Raw genomic sequence first — 22,764 nt, forward strand, 5'->3', positions numbered from 1 at the left:
TTTTAAAAACAGTTAAAAAAATTTTTTTGAAGTTAACTTGTACTTATCAAAATTCAAAAGTTCAATATAACATCATATATTAATTAATACTAAATTTAATTATTACATTAATGTCTATTATAATATTCTTAAGCTTTAAAAATTATTTTACCAAACACATTTATTATTACTTGTACTTATTAAAAATTATTTTTAATTTAACTTACCAAATACAAATACTATAACTTTTGAAAAACTAATTTTTAAAAACTACTTTTAAAAAATAAAAAATTTAACAAACCAAATCTCAATAATTCATAATATTAACTACACGTCAATTCATAATAATTAATTTAATATCTCACTGTTTCCTCTATTTAATTATCCTCTACCATAAAATAAAAATCCAATAAAAGGCTGTCATTTTCAAGAAAGAGTATAAAATTAAATGAACTTGGTCTATTATTTTCCCTTCATTTTTTATCGTACTCATGAGTCATGACTCATGATGGGTTGCAAATATGAAAAGCCCGTAATTAGTTAATGACTTATCTGGGCCAAAAGTGGGCCGGGCTTGCGTGAGAGATGTGAGTCAGCAGGCCCTGACGTAAGAAAGAAGAAGGAAGGGTACACGTGGGAAGCGTAGGTGGTGCCCCACCGTGTAGACACCTATTCAGTGGGAAAGAGTCCTCTTCGGTTTCTTCCTTTCTTCATTTGTCTTTCTTTCTTTCTGTGCCAAGTCTCTCACTCACTGCTCTTTCGCTTTTCTGCTTCAACTGCCTTTACTTTCCTTTAATCCTCCGTCCCACATACCAATTACACACCTTACACTCATACTCATACACATACACCATTTCCTTTCTACTTTCTTTCTTTCTTCCGCGCTAAGTTTTTTTCTGATTCCTCAATTGAATTCACCAAAATTTCTACCTTCCCTGTGCTGCATGATATTCCACGAAACCAATTCCACATAAACCCTAGACACTTCAGTTGTCTCATAAAATAACTATATCTGTGATGAGTTCGGCTCCTTTTTAATGGCTCGCGCTCATCACAATCACACGCTGCTTTTCATACTATACTTTACCTTGTCTTTTCCCTTTCTTGATTTTGCTTCATCATCTTCTTCTTTAGACCATGATTTCTCCATTATTGATTCGGATTTTGACTGGCTCCACGGGGATTACACTCCCCCGGCGCCGCCTCAGCCTCCGCCGCTGCCGCACCCGCCCTCCCTCACCTGCGAAGACGATCTCAGGGGAACTGGTTCCTTGAGAACCTCCTGCGACCTCAATTCCAGTTTGGTTTTCGATAGGGATGTGTACATAGAAGGAAATGGGAGCCTCAACGTGCTTCAAGGTGCGAGCTTGAGTTGCCCGATTTTGGGTTGCGTGATTTTGATCAACGTCAGTAGGGGGTTCACCTTGCAGAACGGTGCATCCATCGTTGCTGGAACTGTCTCTGTGGTTTCCCAGAATGCCAGCTTGCTCGCTGGCTCTGTCATAAACGTGACCGGTATGGCCGGTATGCCGCCTTCTCAGACCAGTGGCACGCCGTCGGGGACTCAGGGCGCCGGCGGGGGTTACGGCGGCAGAGGTGCCAGCTGTGTCTCCGACAACACCAAGCTTCCCGATGATATCTGGGGTGGGGATGCGTACTCCTGGTCCTCACTGGACAAGCCGTGGAGTTATGGGAGCAAAGGGGGGACCACAAGTAAAGAAGAAGATTATGGTGGGGAAGGAGGTGGCAGAATCAGCTTTGAGGTACTTGATTCCATTGAAGTCTCTGCGGATCTTTTGGCAAATGGAGGTGACGGTGGGATCAAGGGTGGTGGAGGTTCTGGTGGTAGCATTTATATTAAAGCTCAGAGAATGTAATGTGCCCCCTTTCCCTCTCTCTTCCTTTAATGCAACAGTGCATTTTTAAAGTTGAGCATTACATCAGTTTTTTCTTCCTATTCGGGCTTATTATGTTATACGTAGACACGTAGTGACTAGTGAGTGTGTGCATATCTGATGGGTTGGAAATGGTCTTGCAATTTTTCTGTTCTCATCGTTATTAGTTTTTGCTGAAAGTGTTTACAATGAGGTGCTCTTTAACATGCAACTGTTAAACAAGCAATGCTTCCCTTCATGGGCTTCAACTCTTCTCTATTTCCCTGTGTAATTTCAGATTGCCGGGGCTAATGAAATAGTTTGCAACTAATCATGTCCTCTCAAAACGCAGGACCGGAACTGGCACTATCAGTGCTACAGGAGGTGGTGGGTTTGCCGGAGGTGGAGGTGGACGAGTTTCAATCAATGTCTTCAGCAGACACGACAATACGAAATTCTTCATTCATGGTGTGATACAGTGACTGCTGTTTTTAAATATGCAATTTTATTGACCCCTGTCTTGTGTTGATTATAATTTTCTAGAACAATTTTATTCTGCATTCTGATAAGTGAAAGTTCATTAATGCTAAGAAATGCTACTTGCATGATATAATATACTTTTCTTTTGTTTTTTGCAGGAGGAGTTAGTCTGGGATGTTCTGGCAACGCAGGTGCTGCTGGGACATATTATGATGCTGTTCCTAGGACTCTTACAATTTGTAATTATAACTTATCTACACAAACTGATACGCTTCTGTTAGAGTTTCCTAAGGTGCCTCTTTGGACAAATGTTTATATCCAGAATAAAGCCAAGGCATTGTTTCCATTATATTGGAGCCGTGTTCAGGTGATTGAAATACTGAGCCTGTTTCCCATTGAAATGACATATTATATTAAATTTTGAAAAAGGGGGGATATTTTGAAGAGAGGAGAACGGTTGATAAGAGTAATTTAAGCAGTACAAAAATAAAATCCTTCATAAATAATTAAATATTCAGATGCCAATAAGAGTTACTAATGGACATTCAGGCTAAACTTGGAGGATCTACGTTTGGCCATTTGTTGGTATAACGTCTCTTGTGGGAAAATGAAGTTGAAGAAAAACTAGGAATCGGTTGACAATAGACAAGGCAAATGTGATATAGTTACCTATTATTGTCTATTAGGATCAATTGATGGAGGGATCAATATTCTGTTATTTTTAGTGCTATCTTCATATCATCGCAGTTGAGATTTAAAAAATTGATTAAATACTACGTATTTTCATGAACTTACAGGTCAGTGGGCTAGTTCGTTTGACTTTTGGCTCTGTTTTAAGTGTTGGGCTTGCTCATTATGGTTCATCAGAGGTTGAGTTAATGGCAGAAGAGCTTCTAATGAGTGACTCCACAATCAAGGCAAGCGGATTTGGACAGCTTCTTTTTTCTTAGAGTAGTACTTTTTTCACTTTTGGACATTACATGCTCTTTCAAAGCCCATGTTATAATAATTGTTTCTTTTTTTTTGAAGTACTTATTAATATTTTTTAGTGTTTTGTATAAACCTTTTTTAAAAATAGATAGATTGTGAAAAATTGGCTAGACTAGAGTCAATATTTGGTTTATATATCTTGCACTGATCCAAATTCAGAATCCATATCCTACTGACTTAAATATTATAAAAGTTTGAGGGAGCCAGTTGTTCTTACTGATCTACAACTGGACATTATTCTATCGCATGACATTTGTATTGGATGGTTAATGATGAATAATGTGTTCCTGTCTATTTTTGTTGTTTTTGCTCTATTGATTAGGTATTTGGGGCGCTTCGTATGTCAGTCAAGATTCACCTGATGTTGAATTCCAAGATGCTTATAGATGTCAATGGTGAACCATTTGTTTCAACGACTTTACTTGAAGCTACCAACTTAGTAGTTCTCAAGGTTGGTATCCTTTGTATTTTTCTCATTTACATCAGAAGCTTAATATGTATTTATTTCTTATGACATGCTTCCCTATGTGGTGGTGAGCAGGATTCATCAATTATTCATTCTAATGCAAATTTGGGAATTCATGGACAAGGTTTTTTCAACTTATCTGGACCTGGAAATCTGATTGAAGCTCAACGTCTGATTTTGTCATTGTTTTATACTATCAATGTAAGTCAAAGTGATGCATTTAAGTTCATAGGCATTCTCTATGTTGACATTATGTTTAGGCACATCTGTTTTGTATCTTGGGGCAATCATGTGCATGCTCACTTTGATGGAAGTTTTATTTTGTTGGGGCAATCATCTGTTTTGTTGGTATCAAGAAAATTTGAGCTACAAATTTGGTGGATTGAACAAAAAAAACAAAAGGGAAGAAAAACTTGGGGGATTGATGGGTGGGATATTTTTCTACTCAAATTTGGTACTGCAAATTCGGGTTGGCAGTCAAACAATTATGTATTTTTTTAAGCAACATATGAGGGTTAGCATGTTATGAGCAAAGAAGTTTGACTTTGTAGGCAGAGACAATAGCAATAGTTTACGAAGCTAGTTAACTTACATTTTTCCTTCTTGTTCCATTTATATTTACTGTCTTCTTGTCTTAGTAATAATAACTCTTATCTTTGATATTTAAAGGTCGAGTCTGGATCTGTTCTAAGAGGTCCTTTGGAGGCTGCTGGTGATGATATGTGAGTTTATTGGATGTATAGTAAGAAAGCTTTAGCAATTAGCATGCAATTCTCCCTTCCGTTTAATGTATTATTTTCCTTCTTTTTTTTTTTTCTTTCGGAAATGGTAGGACACCAAAACTCTACTGTGAACTTGAAAATTGCCCTGTGGAATTGCTCCATCCACCTGAAGATTGTAATGTGAATTCTTCATTGGCTTTCACCCTTCAGGTTGTTTATTACTCAAGTCAAAAACAAAATCACTATAAAGGTTAGATTATCTCTGTATCAAGGATAGTAAATATCTTGGGTTGCTATTGCAGATATGTCGGGTTGAGGATGTGAATGTTGAAGGCACCATAACTGGCTCCGTTGTGCATTTTCATTGGATTCGAAATGTATATGTCCAAAATTCCGGTGTGATCAATGTCTCTGGGCTTGGTAGTGTTTTTTACTCTAGATCCATGTCCATAACAGATCTCATACATTGTTTTTATATGGTTTTAAATGGTTTATTGTTACTGTACTGAATTGTTATTTGGAGTTTTTTACAGGCTGTACTGGTGGGTTGGGTAGAGGAAGGTATTTTGAAAATGGAATTGGTGGGGGTGGTGGACATGGAGGCTATGGTGGAGATGGATATTACAATGGTAATTTCGTTGAGGGTGGTTCGACTTATGGTGATGCTGATTTGCCATGTGAACTCGGCAGTGGCAGTGGAAATGATAGCCTAGCTGGTGCAACAAAAGGAGGTGGAATTGTAGGTAAGATCTGAAGTAAAGTTTGGTTGTGTCTAAACATAATGCTGTTACTTAATAATCTCAAGTGAAAGCTGGTTTGTATAATTATTATCTTGATTTTGGCAGTGATGGGTTCATTGGAGCACTCATTATCAAGTTTGGTCGTGAAAGGTTCAGTTAAAGCTGATGGAGAAAGCTTTGGAGGAGATACAGGGCAGGATGGTAAAATTACTTCAAGCATTGGTCCTGGTGGTGGCTCTGGTGGAACTGTTCTGTTGTTTGTTCAGACGATATCACTTGGTAATTCTTCCATAATCTCAACTGCTGGAGGACAAGGTAGTCCTAGTGGGGGCGGGGGTGGGGGTGGTGGAAGGATTCACTTTCATTGGTCTAATATTCTAGTTGGAGATGAATATATCCCTATAGCAAGTGTAAATGGAAGCATTCTTACTAGGTTGGTGCACAAGCAAAGTATGCTTATATGGGCTGCTTCTTCTTCTTCTTCTTCCAAGATATTTTATTTAGTTTTCATTTCTAATTTCAGAGGAGGACTTGGTGGCGGGCAGGGTCTTCGTGGGAAAAATGGATCTATAAGTGGAAAAGCTTGCCCCAGAGGGCTTTATGGCATCTTCTGTGAGGTATGTCAGCAATCTTCCTTTACATTTTTCATTCAACATTTTTATAATTGGAATGAAATTTAGAAAAACTAGTTGCCCTGGCATCATCAACTTATATTTTGTGATCCTTTTTTCTGTCACCCACATAGTATCTGGGCTGGTTTGTTCATGTGTGTATAGGTGAGATGATTTTGGAATTTGAAGATAAACTAGTCAGTTTCCTTAAATAAGTCACTTCAATTTTAACTATGCGTTGCAGGAATGCCCTGTCGGTACTTTTAAAAATGACACTGGGTCTGATAGAGCTCTGTGTCGTGATTGTCCGCCTGATGAGCTTCCACATCGTGCCATATATATTCCTGTTCGAGGTATTTTCCATAACTAAAATGTGTCATACTTGAAACAGAGTTAAAGCCTATTAATGTGTGCACTTCTACTTGAAACATTTCCTTAACTGTTTGATACTCTCAGTCAAACCTCTGTGCAGTGCAAGTGTAACCCTCTTTTAATATTTTATCGCATAATTTTAAATTGATCAGATTCCTAATTCCCATTTACTTTAAATAGGTGGTGTGGTAGAGAATCCTTGTCCATACAGATGCATATCTGATAGGTATCACATGCCAAACTGCTATACCACATTTGAAGAGTTGGTTTATACTTTTGGTGGGCCATGGCTTTTTGGTCTTCTTCTCTTGGGTGTCCTCATAGTGCTTGCCCTAGTTCTCAGTGTTGCACGAACGAAATACATTGCGGGGGATGATTTACCACCCCATGCGTCTTCTCGGAATGATACTCGATTGAACCACTCTTTCCCTTTTCTGGAGTCGCTGAATGAGGTCCATGACCTAGCTCTTCCTTGTCAATTTCATGAATGGTCACCGCCTTTGGAACTATATTCATCATTGTAGTCTATTTTAACTTAAATTCCTGTGACCTTTCAGATTATTGAAACAAGTAGATGTGAGGAATCTCAGAGTCATGTGCACAGGTTGTATTTCCAGGCCCCAAATACATTCAGTGAACCTTGGCATCTATCTCATTGTCCCCCTGAACAAGTAAAAGATATTGTGTATGCCTCTCTTTTCATGACATATAGTGGATCTTCGAATATTGTCAACAATATATATTCTGCACACTGTTATTTTAGTTCATATTGTGATGGATCTTGAAACTATTTAGTATACAACTTATATTGCAGATATGAAGATGCCTTTAATAGATTTGTGGATGAGATTAATAGTTTAGCTACTTATCACTGGTGGGAAGGGTCTATATACAGTATCCTCTGCATCGTCGCATATCCTCTTGCTTGGTCATGGCTGCAAAGGTGTCGAAGAGCGAAATTGCAGCAACTTAGAGAATATGTTCGATCAGAGTATGATCATGCTTGTTTGCGTTCTTGCCGGTCACGAGCACTCTATGAGGGGCTGAAGGTTCTCCAGATTTACTTTCCTCGGTGTTTGCTAAATTTACTACTGAAACCATTTGTTACTTCAATTATCCTTTCCTGTTTTTGCCTCCTCACTCATAAAAAATATATCATGGAACGTGTTTCTGTTGTCTTATTTTCCTTAGTTTCTCTCCTGATCAAACGAAAGGATTATTTGTTAGAACCCATTTTTGTATCATACACTAGTATAGTTACACCATCTATCATGTTACAGGTAGGTGCAACATCTGATCTGATGCTGGCATATCTGGATTTCTTTCTTGGCGGGGATGAGAAAAGACCTGATTTGCTGCCTCGCCTTCATCAAAGATTTCCTATATCTATAGTTTTTGGGGGAGATGGAAGTTACATGAGTCCTTTCTCTCTTCACAGTGATAATATTCTTACTAGCATCATGAGTCAGGTTTGCATAGCTTAAATTTTAACTCTCGGTGAAATGTTAACAAATACTCTTAGATGTTTATTTTGTTGGTTCATTAATCATTATTATATTTTTGTGCTTTCTAGTCTGTTCCATCAACTATATGGTATCGGTTAGTGGCTGGTCTTAATGCCCAACTACGCTTGGTTCGCCATGGACATCTAAGGATAACTTTTGGCCCTGTTATTAGCTGGCTTGATGTATATGCAAACCCCACATTGGCTAGATACGGTGTCCGTGTTGATCTTGCCTGGTTTCAGCCCACAGCCTCTGGATATTGCCAATTTGGACTCGTGGTACATGCAACTGGGAATGAAAGCATCTCTTCATCGTGGGAAGGTTACGAAGATTCAATAAATGAAAAGCAGCCACAGTATGCCAAATTTTTAGTTCTTTTGCTGACTATTAATGAGTATGAGAATTTTTATCCCCCCCCAAAAAAAAGAAAGAGAAGTCTGTGATTAATAACTTCTGATGCTTTTGATGTGCAGTTTCCTTAGAGGTTCTAGAAATCCAGTGCATTACATGACAGGCTATGAACACCCATTGATTCCTAGAAAGATATCTGGTGGGATATTAAATGCCAAGAACCTGAGAACACTTAAAGAGAGGAGAACAATATATTATCCTTTTGCTTTTATTATTTACAATACAAAACCTGTTGGTCATCAGGTATTAAAATATTTTCCGTAGTTAACTTCATTACATCTGAGAAAAGTCTGGTTAGTGTTCTTGCACACGCTTTTCTGACTCTTGTATAATTGCAGGATCTTGTTGGTCTGGTTATCTCTATACTACTCCTGGGAGATTTCATCCTAGTGTTGCTTACTTTGCTTCAGATGTACTCATTGTCCCTATTGAACTTCTTTTTAGTGCTATTTGTTCTTCCTCTTGGGGTACTATTTTCGTTTCCATCTGGAATTAGTGCTTTGTTTAGCCAAGGACCAAGGAAATCAGCTGGGCTTGCTCGTCTGTATGCTTTGTGGAATCTTACCTCCTTGGTCAATGTTGTAAGAAGTTCTGAACTCATTTATTTTTTAATGTAGCAATATTTTTTAAGCTCCTATCACTTGTTTTAAACCTAGTGTAAAATGGATTTCTTGAAACAGGCAGTAGCTTTCTTTGGTGGATTTATTCATTATATAGTAGCACATTCAAATAACAAGCTCTCCAACAACATTCAATCCTGGAATTTTAGTTTGTAAGTAGCTGTTACAAAATTTGATTCTAGAGATGAATTTGTAGTCACAGTTTCACATGTGGTGCTTGTTTTGTAGGGATGAAAGTGAATGGTGGATGCTGCCATCCGGTCTAACACTATGCAAAATAATTCAAGCACGCCTTATTGATTGCCACGTTGCTAACCAGGAAATACAGGATCCCTCATTGTATAGCAGTGATCCTGACGTCTTCTGGAATTCTTAGATGTTTTAACTTTGGTTTCTGTATATTTTTTTTTAGTGTAGGTGGCAGCTGCCGTATTTTGTGGCATTGTGTAAATTGTATTGTTATAGGAAAGGGAAAGGGAAAGGGAAGGTTCATCAAAGGACATCGTCATACACATCCGTGTTATTATAGTTTGTTCTGATTATTACTAGGGTCACGTGTCCAGCAATAACATTAACATGGGTAGATGAGCTGAAATTACGAATTCACAATCAATCATCAATAACACAATTGAATTAATTATTTAACAACAGGGATTGTGCCCGATATTGGTAACTTTTGGTTGTATACGATTAGTTACTCCATGTGATTCACGTTAATTACCGTTTTGAAATTTCTTAATTATTGTTTATAAATATAATAATTGTATAAAGAAACATGTAACACTACTATCCAATGCATTAGCTGTATAATATATAGTAGAGCTAAGGGAATATTTCCCCAGCTGCCCAGCACACTTACATTCTATCATATCCTTTTAGTATTTATTTTTGGTAAATTCTATTATATTCTTTTTAAAGTGACGTAAATTATCTTCTGTGATGTATCACTTTATGATTAAATACTATCTTAACTAGTTAGGCTATTTTGTAATTAAAAAAATATTTAAAAGGGGTGAATGTATAATTTGATCCTAGTTTTTTTTACCAAATCAATCTTCTAGAAAATATGCCCTAACTCTCTCTCTAATAGCTGTCGCTCCTCCCCCATTCCTTCTTCGTTATTGGGCCTTCGAGACATGACTATTCCATCGTGTATTTTGATATTCGAACTAGAAGTAGAAATTTTTGGCACAAACTTTTTGTCCCATACATCTTTGTGTTGATGCTGAACTTAACCTTGGTAGACTTAGCTCAACTGGTTAAACTATGTGCCTCTTAATATGCTGTATTTGGGTTCAAATCTTGGTGAGTGCATCAAGTGTTGAATATGAACCCTTAAATGTTGTGTAGGTGAGTGTGTAGTGTGGGTGTGTTGTGATGCCTAGGATTGGAGTTGTCCAATCCATTTGACCAAAAAAAAAAAAAAACCTTGGTTGCACCCTTGAGCATGACGTTAATGGTGGATGCCCTTCGAAATACAATTCGAGCGAAGAGGGATTGATGGTTTGGGTGCTGCACCTCCTGCATGTACAATGCTTCAATGCAATCTCCATACGCTATTGTCAAGAACTCCCTTACTTCCCGCTCCTCCACTCTGTACCCTTTCGAGAACGTCACAATGATTTGGTAAAAAATAAATAAATTCAGATTTTAATATTTAAAGAAATTATATAATTATTCATTTTAAAAAATTATTTAATTACAAAATGATTTTATTTTAGTTAAGATGTTAATTTTTATTAAATTAAAATATATCATGTCATAGAGGATAATTTACATATTATTATTTAAAAGGGGTGGGTAGAATTCTCCTTTATTTTTACGTCTATTTAAATTGTTTTCCAAACCCATCAAATGGTTGAGTTGCCTTTCAGTACACTACATATTCAAATAGAGTTGTTGCCAATAAAAACAGAGATCCATTTACAGAATAAAGAAAATTCCAAAGAAACAGGACAAAAACATAACAAAGAATATCTTCTCATGGTCACAGCCATCTGATCTTAATCTTATGTACTACTTACAAGGCATGAATTATGATTAAGGTAAACCCAGGATAATAGCTTCTAAAAGTACACAGCAATGTGATAAATACACCTAACTTTTCTTCCTTAACCAAAGCGTTATTTGGCCGACTCCGATGGTGGTTCTTCCTTATTCTCTTCAGCAGTATCAGACTTATGTATTATAAAGCTAGGCTGGTTTGTTGAAGATAAAAGTCTTGCCCACATTCTATCAGTTATTATTACTTTGTTCTGTCCCTCAATGATTCTCTGCAAAACAAAGTTATTACCATCAGAACTTACAGGCAAAACTTTTGTTTATATTTTATCATGTAATCAGTTATCATCACTTGATTTTAGAATGGAAACTATATTCGGTTTGAATTTGGCATATATCCAAGAAATAACAAGCATGGTTAAGAAACTCACATAAAAGGGTATATAAGTTTGTCTTCCATTCACAAGGCCACATGTAAAGCCAGTATAACCTGCCATTGCTCCATGAACAGCACTTTGAGCAAGAAGGGTGCAGTAGACGTTATCCGAAGCATTGCTTGGAACAGCTCGGATCATATATGTTGGATCTGTTATTCAGAAAAAGAACAAAAACAACTGCTTCAGCTATTGCTCCTTTCAGAATACATCATACATCATACACAATGTATAGTGTTTAACCTATATATTTGAGGTTTATGGTCATTGTCTTCAATTTGGCAAAATGATCCTGCAAGATCAAAGATTCAAGATGCTTATAACATTAACATGGCTGTAAGGAAGCAAACGGGTCGAATATGGACTGAAGAACTAAACTAAGAGAAGAGGGTAATGCAGTGAAAAGATTAAACACATGCATCAGAATTCACACCTTAATCTTGTGGGATATCCATAGGCCAACATCTTGAAGAAGCTTGTTTCCGGAAGCATCTTGCTTGGCCATCGATTGCATGCTCTCGGAAACAAGCTCCTGTCCTGCCCCTTCAGCAATGACAACAACCATGTGGCCGTTTTCTTTGAGTCTCCTCTCTACAAATTCAAGCAATCCACCTGGCCCTTCCAGGTAAAAGGGTGACTCTGGAATTAAGCAACAATCCACATCTCGACTCGCAAGAGTAGCATACATTGCAATAAACCCTGCACCATTCATCACAAAATATCAGGCTTGCTAACCACATTAATTAAAACAAAATGCAAGAGTATGCTGATGTGATGATTCTAGAAAATTACCACTGTATCTTCCCATGAGCTTGACAACACCTATCCCATTCTCAATGCTCTCAGCTTCAACATGTGCTGCATTTATAGCACGTTGAGCCTCCTCAACAGCTGTGTCAAACCCGAATGATTTATCAATAACCTATCCAGAAAAGCATTTGCCAAGTTAGTTAAAAGAATTGAAATACACAAAAGACCATTAAAGAATAGAAAAAGAATCTATATGTACCGGGATGTCATTATCTATGGTTTTGGGGATTCCTACAACAGCAACTTTGAGACCACGCCTTCTAACCTCCTCAAAAATCCTGCTAGCACCTCTCTGAGTTCCATCTCCTCCAATGATATAGACCTGATTGATTCCACGATCTTGAATGCTGTCAACTATCTTAGTGGTGTCATGTCCTCCTCTTGATGAACCAAGCACGGTTCCCCCACGCTTGTGGATGTCATTCACGCTTTTTGGAGTCAGTGCGATTGTGTTGTGTGCATAGAAACCCTTGTATCCTCCCTTCATTAATTAGTTCGACCAATTATTACTCAATAATCCTCGTCAAATATATATAACAATCAATAATCACTTACATTGATTCCCATAACTTTCTTGACGCCATACATGTTGTTTAAGCCGCATACTAATTCCCTGATAACGGTGTTGAGACCAGGGCATAGACCCCCACATGTCACAATAGCAGCTTGAACTTCATCTGCTTCGTAATACACCTAACAACATCAACATGCTGCATGCATAAGCACCACCACTCTATCGAATTCAACAGATATATATACAGAAACACATACCCTTTGACGGGGTCCTGCACGCCGAAAATGCACCCCTCTTGGACTCTCTTTGTGAGCAATTATCTGTGTGGAAATGAAGGAAAAGCAGTTACAGTTACATGGTTCCATATATCAATGCGGTTGAAGAAAGCGTAATTGTTAATGATTCCAACCTTCTGAGGAACACTGTCATCGACGTGCACGAAATACTGCCTGGCAAGAGAAAAAAAGCGAAGAATTCAAGATATGAAATTACGATAGAAGAAGAAAGAAGGGCAAGTTTTGAAACTTACTTGACAACTGAGTAAGCGGGATTGTCTTGCAGAGGATTAGAATGTGTCTGCCAACAACATATTTGTTGTTATGAGAAAGAGAAAAAGAAAGAGAGAAATGATTGTGCATGATGCGTATATATATACGTACAGGAAGCTCAGGGATGTAATCTGAGAAATGAGGAACATCCTCAAGAACATAGCCAGCGGGGCCCTTGATCACCTTCGGTTTCGAATTCACTGACGAACCCATCCCTCAAAGTCGCAAATGCGGTTTGTCTTCTTCTCTTGTTCACAATTCAAGAAGGATTCAATGAATAAGGCAATAAGCATAAACACAAACTAAACTAATGTTTCTGGTTAAACGCAATAACGAGTGGATCACATGAAGCTCTCATTTATAGTAAACCAAAATAAAATAATAAATTACTACTATTATTGCTCATCAAAATCAAAATCAGAGTCAAAGTCAAAGATAGTAGGAAACAGAGTCGGAGAAGAGTGCCACCAAACCCAAACTCAAGGTTCCAATTTCCAAAAACTCACGGCTCTTTGCTTTTTCATAGCAAAAATAAATATTACCCTATGCATATGGGAACTTTATTTTTCTTTCCTACGGGTTGAAATTATCATTATAATACACAAATATGATTTATTCATGGGGTCAAAAAGGTATGATTAAATTATTCAATTATTTATGACCTAAAATAAAACGGCTGCTAGAGAAATGGCCGCCCTAAATTGTTGGAGTTTGAGGAATGAGGTGACTAGTCTATTAAAGGAGCGACGGCTGCTAATGGAAACACTAAATTAAAATATTAAAAAATGAATAAATAAAAGATATATGAGAAATTTTTTTACATAAACATCTGATTGTATATTATTACTTGACACCATCACCAAAAAATACACTGTTACATTTTACATGACCACAATTAAAGAAGAAAAGTGGCTCTCCAACAGCTTTTATATATAGTTTGTTTCAATAACCTACAACTTTTATTGTAGTGTTTAAGTAGAAGTATTTATTTGGGGTGTTCAATATTGACAGCAGAAGACCTTCAAGTGTTGAACGACGTTAACATTCCCATGGACTTGAAGATGTAGGAAGGAGGCAAAATAGACCAGTTAAATGTTACATTAATATGACATAGGATATAAAAATATAAAATTGTGTTTCACATATGGCATATAGATAAAAATATTATGTTTTAAGACAATAAATAAATATTTTTATTTTTTTCTAATAAAAAAACACAAAACACAACTTTTTTATTGTATTTTTTTTTTAATTTTGCATGAAGAACAAAAAAAGAAGATAAATAAAAATTTTTATTATTTATTTTATTTTATATTCAGTTTATTATTAAATAAAATATAAAATATTAGTTTTTGTATTTTTATTTTTAATATCATACTGTTTTTGAAAACCAAATGCAGCCTAAGTGCTTATGCAACTACATCATAATGATTTATGCACACATTTTAACAATAGAAAAACCTTATAGTTTCTTTCCTTTAAACACTTACAACTACTTCAAATGTTATATCTCTGCTTCTTTACTACTATTAAAAAAAGTGTCGGCAGATAAAAGATATAATTTAGTTACATTTATGGTTTTCAAAGAAAATATCTATTGTTACATTTTTATGGATAGAATAATTAATTCGAACTTTAAAGAAGGGGAAAAAATGTTCATATTTGAAGTGAGAGAATTTTCTTCCACTCAATTATATTCCCAGATTATTTAAACATGATAAGTGATCCATCATTAAAAAAAGTTTTTGATTGATTGAAGTCTGAAGATGAAAATGAAATGGGCTGGGTTTAGGGCAAGATTGGAGGAGAGAAGAGGCCCAAAGTCCAAAAGCAAAGAGGAGAGTGAAGACAGAAGAGAGAAGAAGCCTCAGTCATTCGCTCATTGATCGCGATTGTCTTGGCACAATGTACAGGAACGCTGCTTCACGCCTTAGGGCCTTGAGGGTTAGTTACCGCTCTCATCTCTCTTCCCATTCGATTCGGTTCAATCCTTAGTCTACTCTCACAACTGATTTAGCTTCTACTATTTCTCAACTAACTTTGATTTCAATCCTACGAGAATAGGCGCGTTCCATCAGCAGGGTACCTGCTACTGCTAGATTCGCAAGTTCGAGCTCCGTTGCCACAACAAAATCATCTCCGTTGGGTGGCTTGTTTGGGTGGCTCACCGGCGGCGGATCCAGCTCTGCTCCCCCTCTGGATTTCCCCCTTCCCGGAGTGACCCTCCCCTCTCCATTGCCCGATCACGTTGCCCCCGGTAAAACCATCGTCACTACCCTCCCAAATGGAATCAAGCTTGCCTCCGAAACTTCCGCGGTATGTGTGTTCTCTCTTGTGCGTTCTTTGATAGATAGGATAGATTCTAATAATGTGCTGAGGGCTTTGTGCTGCTTGTTCAGGGTCCTGCAGCCTCAATTGGTTTGTATGTGGATTGTGGTTCAATCTATGAGACTCCTTTAACATTTGGGGCAACACATCTGCTAGAGCGAATGGCCTTCAAGAGCACTAGAAACAGGACTCACTTTCGGGTGGTTCGCGAGGTAGAGGCCATTGGTGGCAATGTGCAGGCCTCCGCTTCCAGGGAGCAGATGGGTTACACCTTTGATGCTCTCAAGACTCATGTTCCCGAAATGGTCGAGCTTCTGGTTGATTGTGTTAGGAACCCTGTCTTTCTTGACTGGGAGGTCAATGAACAGGTACGTTCCCATATCCTTCTCAAATGCTTCTGTTGATGGTGTTTTTTATTTTTATACTATTCACACTGTTTAGAACGGTGCTATCTGAAACTGAAATTAGTGGTCTATATGAAAGTAGTTCGAACTTCTAACAGATATATTCAATGATAGTATAGTCCAGTGAATGTGAGCCTTGCTTGGGAGGCAGTAATAGGATGTAGTTTGTTGATGTGGTCTTGAAAGAAATTAGGTTTAGTTGTGTATGATTATAATGCCTGATGTGTGATTTGAAAGTTGAATTATGCAAATAATAATAAAGGATTCAACTAAGTTGTGCCCTAAGGGTACATTTTAAAAATATAATAATAGAAACTTTGTAATATTTTTGATGTATTCAACGCATTGAAAATGTAAAAAAAATTAATTTTTGCAATAACTTTTATAAACCATTTCCTTTTATAATATGCTTAACCGATGTCCTTAGGGTACAAGTTAGCAAAACCCAATAATAAATAGTGAAAGGCTGCTGTGTTGGGTTTAGCTGGAAATAAAGGGCAGTACTGTAAAAGAAGGTTGAGTGTGGTGGGATGTTTCTAACATAGAAGCTTTATGCTTGTCCTCTGCCATATATAGCTTCTGAAAGTGAAGGCTGAGGTTGGTGAAGCTTCCAAAAATCCTCAAGACTTGCTTTTGGAAGCGATTCATTCTGCTGGATATTCTGGTGCCTTGGCAAATCCTCTTTTAGCTTCAGAATCCGCACTTAACGGACTAAATGGTTCGATTCTGGAGGAATTTGTTGCCGTAAGTTCTCAAATTGATGCTTCTAAAGCATTTAAATATTTTTTGAGCTGTTCTTTATCTCATTTTCAGACCATTTTTTATTTAACATCAGGAAAACTATACGGCACCTCGGATAGTACTTGCTGCTTCTGGTGTTGAGCATGAGGAATTGTTATCTATTGCAGAACCGCTTTTGTCTGACCTACCCAACGTCCAACGTCCAGAGGAGCCCAAATCTGTATATACTGGTGGTGATTATAGATGCCACACTGAATCAGGAGTATGCATCAGAAAAACATATTTATAATTTTGTTCTTTTCATATTTTCATTATTACACTTGTCACTTGTGAAGAAATGTATGTTAAATCTAACATATTTTGAATGGCCAGAGGACCCACTTTGCTCTCGCATTTGAACTTCCTGGTGGCTGGCATAAGTTGAAGGATGCTATGGTCTTAACTGTTCTTCAGGTATGCCAAAGAATGTATATTTAGTTGGCTCCTTAAACTTTGTTGCCATTTTGGTGGTTTCTTTCATGAGACATGTTAGGAGGCCAACACTTTTTATTAATATTAGCCAACACTTTTAGCCAATACCTTATTTTTATACTATTAGAATTTAGGGTTTAGTGTTTAGGGTTTAGAATTGATTGCTTAGGGTAGAGTGTTGGTCAAGTATTGGCTAAAAATGATCATTTTTGTTGGTCATGTAGCATTGCTCTTTTTTCATTGTAGTCCAGCATATTGATTTTGGAAATGACCATTATCTTACTTGAATGTAGATGCTACTGGGAGGTGGTGGATCATTCTCTGCTGGCGGACCTGGTAAAGGAATGTATTCACGGCTATGTAAGTTCTATCTATTCAGTAACATCTGGGTCCATAGCTTAAGTTGTTCAATAGGAACAGAGAATGAAACAACTGCTGCTGGTTTACATACAGTGGCCGATTATTTATGCTGGTCAAGACTTCATTTATAACGTTTTCTTTTCAAAATCTTTTTACCTTAACATCTTGTGTTTGTCATATGCAGATCTCCGAGTTCTGAATGAATATCCACAATTTCATTCTATTTCAGCATTCAACAATATTTACAATAACACAGGCATATTTGGTATCCAAGTTACAACAGTAAGATACTATTCATCCTGTATCATGATTTCTGGAAATATTGAAGTTTCCTTTCCCTGCTCAATATACAATACTATTCATTATAATGTATATGTATCGTAATATTCATAAGATTGTATATGTGCTTATGTATGTGTTAGGGTTCGGATTTTGTATCAAAAGCCATCGATATAACAGTTAATGAGCTTCTTGCAGTCGCTACATCTGGACAGGGTATGCTGTTATGCTATTCAATTCGCATGACTAATATTTTGCTTTTTGGTTACAACCTTCGTATGAGAAGCTTTATGCTTATTCTTTGGGTTCTATATGCAGTTGATCAGGTACAGCTGGATCGTGCCAAACAGGCTACAAAATCTGCAATTTTGATGAACTTGGAATCAAGAGTAAGTAAATATACATCCAGTGAAATTTCACATGGAAATCATACACTGATATTTTCTTTTTATTTTTTTCCCTTTCTCTTGTTCTTTCTGTTAATTGTGCCTTTAGTTTTTCAGTTAATGTGATTTCTTATGCCTATCTGCTTATTATTAAACTTAATTTGTTTTCAGATGGTTGTTTCAGAAGATATAGGAAGACAAGTTCTGACATACGGTGAAAGGTATGGATTAGTAATCACATTGTAAATTTCCTGTTGATTTGTTGCTTACCTGAACTCCTGTCGCATCTCATTTTCTTGGTTTTAGATATTTAGTAGCTTAGACAGTAGCCATTTAATTTGTGAATAAGTTTAAGGATTCAGATTTCATTGTGGAGATATTTGTTTGACTTCCAGAAATTGCAATTAGCAGTAAACACTTGTTTATTTAATTTTAAAAAGACGTGTACGTGTTATGTTCACCGTAGAATCTTGCTTTTGTTGGGTTCTGAAAGTTGTGTTCCCTCTTCTCAGGAAACCTGTCGAGGATTTCTTGAAAGCAGTGGACGAAGTAACGCTAAAAGATATTGCTTCAATTTCTCAGAAGCTCATTTCTTCCCCTCTTACAATGGCATCATATGGAGATGGTATTTCCCTTCTTCTTTTCCCTGACCCTGTAGAATCCCCTTTGATTATTTTATTTATTTATTTAATGTATCTTGCTGTGTAATAATTTTATGTTGCCTTTCCATGATGTGCAGTTATTTATGTTCCAAACTATGAATCAGTGAGCAGCAAATTCCGTTCAAAATGAGGTGTGAGTGTGACATACAATCAAAGAACTCATGTATGGATGAAAGGTGTAAAATTAAGTTAAAACCCTAAATGTCCTTGTTGTAAGCCAATAAATTGGTAATCATGCGCAAGTAGCATATGCCTGCGTAACTCATTATTTTTGGGGTTCATAATCATTGACCTGAGTGGGTCTTCATTTACTGTTTGAAGTTAGGCTGAACTGACTGCTGGATTATTTTTGGATTCAGTCTCATTCCCTAAACCAAATCATAGAACATTGATCCGTTATTCATTTTCAACCAATGTGTCACTACAAATTTATTTTATTTCATTTCATTTCTTTTTGCAGCTTTTAACATTTTTTATATCGCAAGTCTCGTTAATCTTTACTAACATCACTTGAGTGTCCTTAATTAAATCGGAAAAGCTCTGCATACAAGTCATTAGGGCTTGTATGCTTTACAAGTTTATTAAACAATAAATTTAAAATACGCACTCCTCCACGTACGTTGATTACACGCGCTATATAATATCCCGCGTATATCTAACTTCCAAATTTAAAATATTTGTTTCCTTCTTCGTTTTCGTTATTTTGAGATTTGGTTGTTCTTCTTCTCGCGCGTCTTCCCTCATTCTTCTCCATCGATCTTTTCCTCTCCTTTTCTCACTGGTATGTTCTTCGTTTACGTTATCTTTTTCTCTCTCTACAACTCGAGTTTCGTTTTCTCTTTTGATTTGTTGTTTTCTGAAATCAAAGTTTGAACTCGTTTTGAAGATAATGGATCCTTCAAGCTCAGATTGTGTGATGAATCCAGGCGAAGTGGATTATGAATTTGAATCTAACGAAGTTCCTGAGGTTTGATTTACAGTAATTTGTATAGCATTGTGTAGTTTAAAAATTGCTCAACATTGTTTAATAACCTGGAATTTATAGCAGACGCTCGCGTGTAGATCAACTCTTCTTTGGGTGTATTTTAGCTATAAGTGTGGGTGTATATACATTTTACTGGTTTTTTGTTATTTTTAATTGAGTTGTTGTTGTTCAGGTGTATTATATCAGACATGATTGGGTGTGTTTTTAGTTTTTGACATGGTGTATTCTGCAGCCTGTGTATCGACAGTTTATGGCTTTAAAGGTCATTCTGTAGTTGAGTTGTTTCGGTTCGGGTGTATCATATTAGACATGATTGGGTGTATTTGTATCATATCTATGGGTGTATTCACAGTTCTGACACGGTGTATTGTGCAGCCTCTCTCGGTTGTTGATGACGAGCTTGTTCCGAAGGTCGGAATGACCTTTACCACCCTTGAAGATGCCGAAAAATTTTACAGGAACTACGCCAAGGCTGCAGGTTTCTCTACAAGAGTTCGGTACACAAATAGGAAGGGAAACGAGATTAAGAATCAACTGATTACATGTAGCAGAGAGGGAAAATGGAAATCTAAAATATCTCCAACCGAGAAGACCAATCCGACAGCCGGTTTAAACTGTCCTGCAAGAATTTATATACACACATTGAAGGATGTCGGTTCTTAGATCATTTCAAAGGTTGTGCTGGATCATTCACACCCCTGCTGTCCAAGCAAAGCAGAGATGCTCAAACAGCACAGGGAACTAAGCATGTCCATTCGTCGTACGATAGAGAATAACGATGAGGCCGGTATCAGACCAAGCAAAACCTACCAATCATTTGTTGCGGCTGCCGAGGGTCACCGCGAGTTAAATTTTATCGAAAAGGACGTGAGGAATTACATTACCAGGGAAGTGCGGAATGTTTCCGAACAAGAAGATGCAAAGGAATTCGGGAAATATTTCTTAAGAATGAAAGAGAAGAATCCGAATTTCTTTTTTGAGCTCGAACTCGAGGAGGATCAATCGATTAAGCTGGCTTTTTGGGCTGACGCAAGAAGCAGAGCCGCGTTTGAGTATTTCGGAGACGTCATTTCATTCGACACCACCTACAATACAAACAGGTAACAAACTGTCCCTGTTTATGATGCTAAATTAATTTATTTTTACGAATCCGCAGCAGAGGTGTATATTGGCTGTTTCATTGGGTGTATTCGAAGCATTTGTTAGGGTGTACCTAATGATTTTGCATTCTGGACCATGGTAATTCGTTTCAGGTATAATTTGGTATGTGGTTCTTTTGTCGGGGTGAATCACCACGGTCAGTCAACACTTCTCGGATGCTCTTTGATGAAGAACGAAGAAATTGAATCATTCAAATGGTTATTTCAATGCTGGCTTCGTTGCATGGGAGGAAACGCTCCGAAAGGGTTTCTCACCGATCAGTGCGCATCAATGAAAAGGGCTTTAGAGGCCTGTATGCCAACAACAGTTCACCGCTGGTGTATTTGGCACATCATGAAGAAGATTCCAACCAAATTAAACGGGTACAAGGGACATGCCGATATCGAACAACAAATGAGCCATGTTGTTTGGAACTCTCATAGTAAAGACTCATTCGATAGGAATTGGAACGATTTTCTGGTGAATTTTGGTCTTGCGGACAATAAGTGGCTTTCAGGTAATGTGTTTTTAAAATCTGCAGCAGAGGTGTAAATTGTACGATCTCTCGGGTGTATTTTACAGTGTGTGTTTGGGTGTATTATGCAGATCTGTACGAAGACCGTCACATATGGGTTCCTATCTATCTGGACCACTACTTCTGGGCAGGGATGAGAAGCACACAAAGGAGCGAGAGCATGCATTCATTTTTTAACAAGTACATCACCCGGAACAGCTCGCTCATTCAGTTCGTCAAACAGTACGATAATTGCCTCGAAAGCAGGGAGCAAGCAGAGAGAGAATCAGATGCTGCAGATTTTCATACGGTCATACCGTGTGCAACCAAATCCTCCATCGAAGCTCAGTTTCAAGATGCGTACACTCACGCAAAGTTTAGGAAAGTCCAAGCCCAATTCAGAGGAAAGGCGAATTGCATCACCAGATTAAAGAATTCCGCTCTAGGCTATTCAGTATACGAAGTCGGAGAACAAGTTTCCAGCTCAATATTCGACAAGTTCGCGGTTACCTACGATTCAGTTGCAGCCGAGGTAAAATGCCAATGCTTATTATTCGAGTCGAGAGGGATACTGTGCCGTCATGCACTAAGCGTGTTAAGCTTCGAACAAGTAAGCCAAGTGTCCCCTAGATACATACTGGAACGATGGAGCAAGAAGGTAAAGAGGCAACACACACACATCAAGAGCAGCCACGACGAGCCACTAATGGAGCCAAGAAGCAAGAGGTTCAACCAATTGGTTTTTCGTTCGCAAAATATTTGCGAATTTGCCTCTGAATCGGAGGAGCTGACTGCAATTCTGCACTGTGCGTACGATAACGTCATGGCCGAGATGGAAGCATTAAAAGCCAAAAGGAAGGGGACATCATCTTTATCCCACGAAGACGCCAACTTGGAATCCGTTAACGAGCTTCAAAGCCCGCCAAGGATTTGAACAAGAGGACGTCCAAAAAACAGGTTAGGTTCAAAACTCGAGAAACAGATTGCAAATGCCACAAAGAAGAAGAAGACGAAAGTTTTAAGCGAGGTAAATGTAATGTTCTTTAAATTTGTGGCGATTGAGTTTATTTTTCTAGTTAATAGTTTAGCTAATGCGGAAGTGTTATATTCAGATAAACCTGTTTGATGCTGCATCAGCGGCGCATTCAAATTACAGCCAATATCATGGACAAGTTATAAATTATCAGCTCAGGGTACCAGCAGCAGGGGATAAATCTTTGGGTGTAAAGTTATAAAGAGTATGGGTGTAAAAGCTCTGTTTCTTTTGGGTGTATTTTTGTTAATTGACAATTTACATATAGACACATATATAGATACATATAGAACAAAAGCTGTAAAAATTCACAGGTTATGGGCGTATATTTCAGTTGATGTTTTTCTTCATATTTTAGTACATGTAATTCATTCATTTTGAATA

General features: G+C 37.5%; 3 protein-coding genes across 3 annotated transcripts; 2 read left to right on the forward strand and 1 right to left on the reverse strand.

Annotated features, from left to right (window-relative positions):
* Nucleotides 1-733: 733 nt before the first annotated feature.
* On the forward strand, nucleotides 734-9,372 carry LOC130968867 (uncharacterized). The gene is made up of 22 exons (XM_057894342.1): nucleotides 734-1,852; nucleotides 2,206-2,321; nucleotides 2,492-2,700; nucleotides 3,131-3,250; nucleotides 3,646-3,774; nucleotides 3,865-3,990; nucleotides 4,459-4,511; nucleotides 4,622-4,721; nucleotides 4,814-4,931; nucleotides 5,045-5,254; nucleotides 5,357-5,684; nucleotides 5,775-5,868; nucleotides 6,107-6,215; nucleotides 6,415-6,686; nucleotides 6,792-6,919; nucleotides 7,049-7,283; nucleotides 7,515-7,703; nucleotides 7,808-8,094; nucleotides 8,213-8,393; nucleotides 8,489-8,731; nucleotides 8,831-8,922; nucleotides 8,999-9,372. The coding sequence occupies exons 1-22, from the start codon at nucleotides 1,017-1,019 to the stop codon at nucleotides 9,144-9,146; spliced, it is 4,323 nt and encodes a 1,440-aa protein (XP_057750325.1). The 5' UTR covers nucleotides 734-1,016; the 3' UTR covers nucleotides 9,147-9,372.
* A 1,281-nt stretch (nucleotides 9,373-10,653) lies between these two features.
* Nucleotides 10,654-13,879, reverse strand: LOC130967124 (ATP-dependent 6-phosphofructokinase 3-like). Its single transcript, XM_057891945.1, has 11 exons — nucleotides 13,189-13,879; nucleotides 13,059-13,105; nucleotides 12,939-12,978; nucleotides 12,787-12,849; nucleotides 12,571-12,708; nucleotides 12,215-12,496; nucleotides 11,998-12,127; nucleotides 11,639-11,904; nucleotides 11,449-11,497; nucleotides 11,203-11,357; nucleotides 10,654-11,043 (listed from the first exon to the last, which is right to left on the reverse strand). The coding sequence occupies exons 1-11, from the start codon at nucleotides 13,288-13,290 to the stop codon at nucleotides 10,894-10,896; spliced, it is 1,422 nt and encodes a 473-aa protein (XP_057747928.1). The 5' UTR covers nucleotides 13,291-13,879; the 3' UTR covers nucleotides 10,654-10,893.
* Nucleotides 13,880-14,766: 887 nt separating this feature from the next.
* LOC130970556 (mitochondrial-processing peptidase subunit alpha-like) lies at nucleotides 14,767-19,118 on the forward strand. The gene is made up of 13 exons (XM_057896670.1): nucleotides 14,767-15,021; nucleotides 15,142-15,393; nucleotides 15,477-15,773; nucleotides 16,386-16,553; nucleotides 16,645-16,812; nucleotides 16,923-17,003; nucleotides 17,315-17,381; nucleotides 17,566-17,663; nucleotides 17,804-17,876; nucleotides 17,979-18,049; nucleotides 18,218-18,267; nucleotides 18,559-18,671; nucleotides 18,786-19,118. Exons 1-13 carry the CDS (start codon nucleotides 14,983-14,985, stop codon nucleotides 18,836-18,838), a joined length of 1,530 nt encoding a protein of 509 aa, XP_057752653.1. The 5' UTR covers nucleotides 14,767-14,982; the 3' UTR covers nucleotides 18,839-19,118.
* Nucleotides 19,119-22,764: the final 3,646 nt, after the last annotated feature.

The sequence above is a fragment of the Arachis stenosperma genome, chromosome 3, assembly GCF_014773155.1.
Source record: "Arachis stenosperma cultivar V10309 chromosome 3, arast.V10309.gnm1.PFL2, whole genome shotgun sequence".
Taxonomy (NCBI): domain Eukaryota; kingdom Viridiplantae; phylum Streptophyta; class Magnoliopsida; order Fabales; family Fabaceae; genus Arachis; species Arachis stenosperma.

Bases quoted from the DNA above. Each gene is read 5' to 3' on its own strand.
- LOC130968867 (XM_057894342.1), top strand. From the start codon at position 1,017: ATGGCTCGCGCTCATCACAATCACACGCTGCTTTTCATACTATACTTT. The intron at 3,991-4,458 runs GTAAGTCAAAGT...TGATATTTAAAG, and splicing joins CATTGTTTTATACTATCAAT to GTCGAGTCTGGATCTGTTCT. The intron at 8,394-8,488 runs GTATTAAAATAT...GTATAATTGCAG, and splicing joins CAAAACCTGTTGGTCATCAG to GATCTTGTTGGTCTGGTTAT.
- LOC130967124 (XM_057891945.1), bottom strand. From the start codon at position 13,290: ATGGGTTCGTCAGTGAATTCGAAACCGAAGGTGATCAAGGGCCCCGCT. The intron at 12,497-12,570 runs GTAAGTGATTAT...TAATTAATGAAG, and splicing joins AGAAAGTTATGGGAATCAAT to GGAGGATACAAGGGTTTCTA. The intron at 11,905-11,997 runs GTAATTTTCTAG...TGAATGGTGCAG, and splicing joins GCTCATGGGAAGATACAGTG to GGTTTATTGCAATGTATGCT.
- LOC130970556 (XM_057896670.1), top strand. From the start codon at position 14,983: ATGTACAGGAACGCTGCTTCACGCCTTAGGGCCTTGAGG. The intron at 15,022-15,141 runs GTTAGTTACCGC...CTACGAGAATAG, and splicing joins CACGCCTTAGGGCCTTGAGG to GCGCGTTCCATCAGCAGGGT. The intron at 15,394-15,476 runs GTATGTGTGTTC...CTGCTTGTTCAG, and splicing joins TTGCCTCCGAAACTTCCGCG to GGTCCTGCAGCCTCAATTGG.